This window comes from Notamacropus eugenii, chromosome 6 (assembly GCF_028372415.1).
Source record: "Notamacropus eugenii isolate mMacEug1 chromosome 6, mMacEug1.pri_v2, whole genome shotgun sequence".
Lineage (NCBI taxonomy): Eukaryota > Metazoa > Chordata > Mammalia > Diprotodontia > Macropodidae > Notamacropus > Notamacropus eugenii.
Window position 1 is genome coordinate 194,080,501 of NC_092877.1, and position 7,231 is coordinate 194,087,731.

At 41.6% G+C, this 7,231-nt stretch overlaps 1 protein-coding gene across 1 annotated transcript; it reads right to left on the reverse strand.

Annotated features, from left to right (window-relative positions):
* Positions 1 to 1,999: 1,999 nt before the first annotated feature.
* LOC140512234 (uncharacterized) lies at positions 2,000 to 6,249 on the reverse strand. The gene is made up of 2 exons (XM_072621475.1): positions 6,204 to 6,249; positions 2,000 to 5,131 (listed from the first exon to the last, which is right to left on the reverse strand). The coding sequence occupies exon 2, from the start codon at positions 4,532 to 4,534 to the stop codon at positions 2,000 to 2,002; it is 2,535 nt and encodes an 844-aa protein (XP_072477576.1). The 5' UTR covers positions 4,535 to 5,131; positions 6,204 to 6,249.
* Between the last annotated feature and the right edge of the window lie 982 nt (positions 6,250 to 7,231).

The window sequence follows — 7,231 nt, forward strand, 5'->3', positions numbered from 1 at the left end:
TATGTAAGACTGTACTATACTTATTTGTCTCCTGTTTCTCTGAGGATGGATAACCTCTTCCTTCCTAAGTCTGAGTCTTTCCACATTTTCCCCAGTCCACCAGCTCATCATTTCCTATGCCACAGCAATGTTCCAACCTTAAATTGTCTAGTCATTTTAAATAGTCCAAAACAACGTTGATGAATACGGCTGACACATAGTGAACATTTCCTTATTTTTCTCTTTTGATTAAATCTGTTTTAGCCTTAACTTTGTCCGAGATCATGATTACTACCCCTGCACCTTTTTTCCCTAACAAATTCTAATCTCGATCTTTATTGTATATTTGTGTGTATCTCTTATGAGTTTTCTCTGTCTTAAACGTTGTGCTGCTAGTCCTGAGAGGCAGCAAACATCACATTCTAGAACCCTAGTAAGAAGCCTATTTCTTTTCCAAGAAACCACAGTCCTAACTGTATTTTCTATCTCCTTTAAGACTACATGCACAATTCTCTTTGAATAGTTTTTGGGGATAATGAAATAGGTTCACACCAGTAATTTGACAAAGGAAAATAACACTCACAACTGTTCTTTGTATTGTTAAAAATAAGACCTTTTTGGAATGAAGTAGGAAGACAAGGTTCTGTTTTATGGCCCTTAGAACTCTGAGTAGTCATAGGATATAATACTAGAATACAGATATATCCCACTTAACATTGTTCATTGGACCTTCTAAAACATGTGCTAGATGAAATAATGTTACAGGGTATAAATTCCATGGTGTGTGAAAATTGTATTTTGCTCTGGTCCCTCTGACAACTCCCTCCTCCACTTCTAATTAAAGTAGTAAGTTTACCAGTAGCCAGTATAATATAATAATATCAGGAAGTAAGATTGTTAAAGGGCACCCAGAAATTCCATAGATAAAAGGAGCATAGCATAATGATTACTTGCAAACTGTATTATACATTAGCTAAAATCACATGCTGAAACAATGTGCTAAATCAAAGAAAGCCAGTTAGGCCTTGCCATGAGGGCCATTTGGTGCCACTAGCGTCCATGGTCTGAAACTCTCAGATTAAGTTTCAGGCATTCAGTAAGAATAACGTAACACTAAATATTGTTAACACTTTTGAGATATGGTTACATTAATAAACTAATCCTACCATATTATTGATAACTTCAAATTGATACAGATGTGTTCCTGAACTAACTTCAAGGTGGCGTAGAGAAGAGTCTGATTCCCACCAAAACCCTTTAAAAATGAGATTCCAAACTCCTGTCCCCAAGCACTCTTCCATCTCTATCTGGGTCCGTGCGTCTGAGAGTTCCCCACTCTAATCCATGGCTAAGTGATTTTCTCTACTTCCCATTCACCGCATAGTCTGCTTTCCTTCACTATACAATCCCTTGTCCCCCTATCATCTTCTTCTGTATCCCCACCTCAAGTCATTTGTCTTTGTACTTTCTGTGTCTTTTGTCCCTGTACCCTTTGTGCCTTATTAAAGTACAACTGAAGCATTATTATGGGCTGCTAGTATGGTCTTTCCCAGCAAGCATCCAAAGAACCAGGTGTGCCTACCTCCATTTGACCCAGAAGGACCCCTTATAATTCCATTACCTTATTCATTTAATAAATCCATAAATTAATTAGCAATTCACATGTTTAGAAAGCTGCAAATTATGCCATTGGTCAGGGAGCCAAATATTGTTCCACGAGATTTCACAACTTTGTGTCAGGGTGTGTTTATAACAATCGGTGTTATATTTTATTGCCAAAAGACACTGGTTAACATGTCTGTGAAGACTGATAGATCTGTATGGTAGAAGTGGGAAAGAAGACCATGAAGATTCTTTTCTCAATGTCTGTGTCTAGGAGTATACATACCTGTATCCTTATTAGTTCAAAAAAAAACCCACAGTGTCTTCCTATCTAATTACAAAGAATAATAAATAAGACAAAGAATCACACTTTCAAATATACAAAACAGTCAATTCTTTTGGAAGAGAAAGTGTTTATTTAATTTGTATTTCTTTTCTTTTGAAATCTTTCTAATAAAGATTTAAAAACTTTCTCAGATCCCTTTGTCCCTTTTACTCTGGGGGTGGAGTTTATGAACATTTTTCCTAAAAGTGAATGTTGACTTCCACATGACCATTTCCCATGTGGCTGGTAAGACTTGCCATGGATAAAATCAAGCCAAGTGAGTTTTGAACTAGACTCGTGGAGGAAAGTAACTGATTTAGAAGAGCTGGATTGTGAACGAAAAAAATTTCCATTTTTATCATATAAATGTTGGTAAGTGCTATAATCTGGATAATGGACAGTAAACATAGAGCCTGCTTCTAGCTGGGGAACTTGTAAAACAAATTTCACACTCATTTCTTCCTTGGAACCAGGCAGTAATGATGATATAGATAGCAATTGGGCTCTGTAAGGATCTTCTATTTCCTGAACATGAGGACAGCCATAAGGGATCCAAGAGGCACAGATTAAGCAGACTATGTAAGTAGATGTCAGGCATAAGCCATTCTCAAAATCTGAACAATCTGATACATGCTGCAGGAGAATTTGCTTATAGATGTCATTTTTTATTTTCTCCTGGGGGATAGACCTGATAATACTATTAACAGTTCTATGAGGGACATTCCCACCCTCAATGGTATATGGTTTTATGTACGTTAAACACCATGGAAGTTCTCTGTTGTTCCCATCTTCAGTCACATGGTTACAGTCAGATGGAGTTCTAGACCAGTTATTCATGAATGGTTGACGTTTTATTTGGTGTTTGCAATCTGGTACAGTCTCAGTCTGGTGATCAAGGTCAAGGTGGTTCTTAACCAGATTCTTTAGCCGTGCTGGAGGTATGAGTTTATGACTTGAACTTCGTTGATGCGTCACCCTGTGTTTGCATTCTAGTGGAATCTCTGCCCAGTGGCAAGATTGCTGTGGGGTCTGGTAGCTGGGTTCTGCTGGAGCCATGGTCTGAGCCTTGGTGTTCAGTTGCACAGGCCTGAGATTTTGGTTCGGTGAAATGACTTCACTATTGTCAGAGTGTGATGAAGGCTTTTTTGGCTTGAGATTGTCAAGTGGCAGTATGGCTTGGTGTTGGGAAAATGATAGAACTTTGTCACAGTTATCAGAATCCAATGTAATAGCATCCTGATCCAGGATGGGGAGAAGGATTACCTGGTTTGGGGCATCAATCGTCACTTCAGTCCGGTGATGAAAGTCTGGAGTCATCTTAGACTGATGGTTCGTCCTCAGTGGTATCTCACCTTCATTGTCCAGATTTAATGGATGTACGACTTCAAAATCGGAGCTTGGAAGTAGTGGTACGTCATCAGCTTGGTCATTGCAGTCCGTTGAATTCTCATTCTGGAAGTCAGGGATCTGAGGAAGTAGGGCCCCACAGACTGGAACCTCCTCAGCTTCAGACCTATGGTCTAAAATTAGGATGTCCATGGATTCTTGGTCAGGGACAGTTTTGAACTCATAATCCAGATCTAGTGAAGGTTCAACATCTTCCTGGTGGTGAAAGTTTGATACGTCCTCATTCTGGTGTTCAGGGATAATTGGAAGGACCACATGATCCTGACATGATGCATCCATGATACTGTTATTGAAGTCAAGTTGAGTTTTGGTTTCATAGTCCATGTTTGGTGGTATGATCTGGTGGTTGGGATTTGGTATAGATTCAACACAATGACAAGAAGCTGGAGGAGCCTTAGTAATCATGTCTTGGACTATTATAGTCTTGTTCTGATGTTCTAGAGCTGTGACATCCTCATTATGAAAGCCAATGTCTAGTGGAGTCAGGGTCTGGTTATCAGGACCTAGGAGTCCTGTGACATATTGGTCTGGATCCACTGTAGCCTTTCTCCAGTGGATGGGATCAGATTCAAGCTCCCCCTGTTGGTCAATGTCTGATGGAGCCATGACCCAATGATTAAGAACCATAGTGGTGTTGTCATGATGCTTGGGAACTGATGAAACAATATCAGCCTGGTAATCAGTGTCTGGTGGAATCTGATCCTGGCAGTTAGGGCTTTGTGGAGATATGACCCTACAATCTGACTCCAGGGTAGAATTGCCCGGGTGGTTGGGATCTGATGTTATCTCCACCTGTTGGTAAGTATCTAATGGAGCTTGGGCCCGATGGTTGCAACCCATTGACACCTCTTCCCAAGTATCAGGACCTAATACAGCTCCATGCCATTGGCTGGGGACAGCTGGAGTTGTTACCAGTTGATTGGAGTTTGATGGAACCTCTACCTCCTGTTTGGAGTCTGATAGAGGTATGGCCCAGTATTTGAGAGGAGACTCAGGAGGCTCAGGTTTTTGCTGGGGGCCCAGTGGTGATTTGGTCTGGTTATCTATATATTGGATAACTGTGTGGTCAGGGGCTGGTTGTGGTACTGTAGTCCAGCAGTAAAGGTGTGGTAAAGCCACAGACCAGTGGTAAGGATCAAGTGGAGCCTTGGCCAGGTGTTCAGAGTTACAGGAAGGGTCTCCGTTCTGTATAACCTGGGTCCTGTGATTAGAAACCGTCATAGAAGCTTCTGTATTGTCACTGAGGTTTAGTAGAGGTATATCCTGCTGGTCATGTTGTACTGATGGTATAGTGGTATCTTTAACTTTAAAATGAAGGCTGGATGGATTCTTGGGTGGGATATCAGTAGATTGGCAGGGTGCAAAGGTGGTGTTGATTTCCCTATGGTTAGGGCATGGTGGTGGCACAGTTGTGGCCCTAACCTGTTGATTGGAGCTTGGGGAAGCAGAAACCTTGAGGACCCAAGGGTTGTGTTTAGGATGCTGTAATGGTGCAGTTTTTGTCCTTAGGAGGTGGTCAGAACATGATGCTTGTGTAGTTGTGCCTTTAACCCAACGATCAGAGTCTGATAGTGTAGCTCCAGACCCATCATGGGACGATAATGGGGAAGCTATAGCTCTGTGCCAGTGGTTGAGGTACCGCTCGAGGGAGGTTGTTATTTTAGGCTTAGTCCTAATACCTTGTGAAACTGGAGTCTGTTGATTAGATCTTTGTAATGGTGCAGCTGTTGACTGGTAGTTGTGGTTTAATGATGGTACAGGCGTGGTCTTGGTCTTGTGATCTGGACATGATTGATCCTCTGCCTGGTGGTCACATCCCTGGGAAATCATTGGAAGGTGGTCAGAATCTGATGGAAGTTTTAAAAAATGATTAGGGGTGGATGAAGCCTCCACATGGTAGTTAGAGCCTGGTGGAAGTGCTGCTTGGTGTTCAGGGTGTACTAAAGGTGGAGCAGGTACACTGGCCCAGGAGTCAGGGCATGGTAAGGACAAAGCTGTGGTTCCTTTTGATAGGGTGGTGGTGACCTGGTAATTGCATTGGTGTCTTGGCATAATGCCTGCCTGATGGAGAGCCTGAGGTAACTGAGCAGGTTCAGCCCCAAGTTTGGGGTTTCGGGAGCACATAGCTAAGGTCTTATGGTCAAGTATAGATGACACCTTGATCCTGCTGCGATGGTTGAGATGAGGCATGAGTGCAGATCTGGACTGGTAATCTTGAGGGCATAATGATGTACTCTGGTATGAAGAACATGGTATCACAACCTTCTTGTCTGGGTGATAGCCTTTTGGTAGGAGCTGAGGTGGGTTTGCTGATAAAGAGATTGTGAGTAAGAGTAAGGAAATACTATACATATGGCATGCATGGGAAAGGCAACTATGGGGAATAAGGGCAGTGGGAAGGGGTTGCAGAGATCTGATCTTGGATTACTATTAATGCCTGATACATGAAGAGCATTTTATAGATCTCGTGTGATAATAATATCACCTTATATCTATGTAAGTCTTTGTAGATTTCAGAATATTTTCATGTATAGGACCCTCATCATTTGATCCTCGCCACTCCTCAACAATGTATACAGGACAGGTATTATTATTCCCATTCAACAGACCAAGAAACGAGGTCCGGAGGAATCAAATGATTTGTCCAAAGTTATATTGTTTTGTAAGTGGGCTGGGATCAGAACCCAGGTCTAACTCCCAATACAGTGCTCTCTCCCCTGTACTGCTGAACCACACTTTCGGAGAGGACCAGGGATATACACAGGAATAATTTCAAATGAAGGAGAACAGTAAGAAAAATTGGGGTCAATGAAGTCACAAAAATAGGGGTAAAACTATGGAAAGATGTAACGGTGGACCGTTTGAGATAGATAAAAGCTAAAGATCTCACCACTTGGCAGTTTCTTTTGTCTTCTCCCCATGGATCTAATGGAGGTTTTTCTTTAAAGAAAACAAAAAAGTGAAACATTTCAATAAACCAATAAAGGAGACCAGGGCAGTGGCTGCTCATATAGTTAGTTGCTAGTCTACATGACTAGATGGCAACTTTTTCTTTTTTAAAAACCCGTGCTTATTATCTACAGCAGTGTGACTTGAAAATAGCTTTGATTCCAGTGTTAATAATAAGATTCATAGCAGCAAAGCCTTTCTTTATTTATAAAACACGTTCCATACGCTGCGGTAATAATTGACATGTATGTCATGCTTTGTTTGTGCAAAGTTTTTACCTGTGTCCCTTTCTGTTACAGAGTCTTATCTTATTTGATCCTCTCTACTTCCCCAACAGGGTGGGTCCTACAGGCTGGGACAAAGAGATATTAATTGGCTTTACGCGGGCCCTAACAGTTAGTGAAAAGGATGAGGTAAGATCTAAATTGCAGCGCTGCTTTAGTCCTGAATCTATGTTCCACAGAATTTGAAGGTTAAAAGGGAACTCTCAAGTTTTCCAATTCATCTCAAACCCATTGGGAATCCCCGCTTTGACATATTTGACAAGAAGTTATTGAGCCTCTGCTAGAAAACCTCCCAGGACAGGGAGCCCACCACTTCTCTAGGCAGCCCATTCCACTTTGGAGGAGCTCTAATTGTTAGAAAGCTTCTTTCTGACACAAAATCTAAAGTAGCCTCTATGTAATTGCCATTCGTTGTTCCTGGTTCTGCCTTCTGGACCAAACAGAACAAATCTAATATCTTCTCCACATGGAGAGGCTCTTCCCAAGCTGGCCCAAATTAGAGTTATCCCACCCTGAGGTGTCACATAGGGGTAGGTTGTGCTGAGTTTTAAGTAAATGTTTATTTGCATCATTTTTGAAAGACCTATTTGATAGGTTTCAAAATTTGGACTAACATGCTGCCAAAGCTGAAGGAATTTGTAATGCCACTGGGATCTTGCTGTGCCATGATCTGCATGGTCACCTC

What these genes read in the sequence shown, in the direction of transcription:
- LOC140512234 (XM_072621475.1), bottom strand. Translation starts at nt 4,534, where the DNA reads ATGACGGTTTCTAATCACAGGACCCAGGTTATACAGAACGGAGACCCT.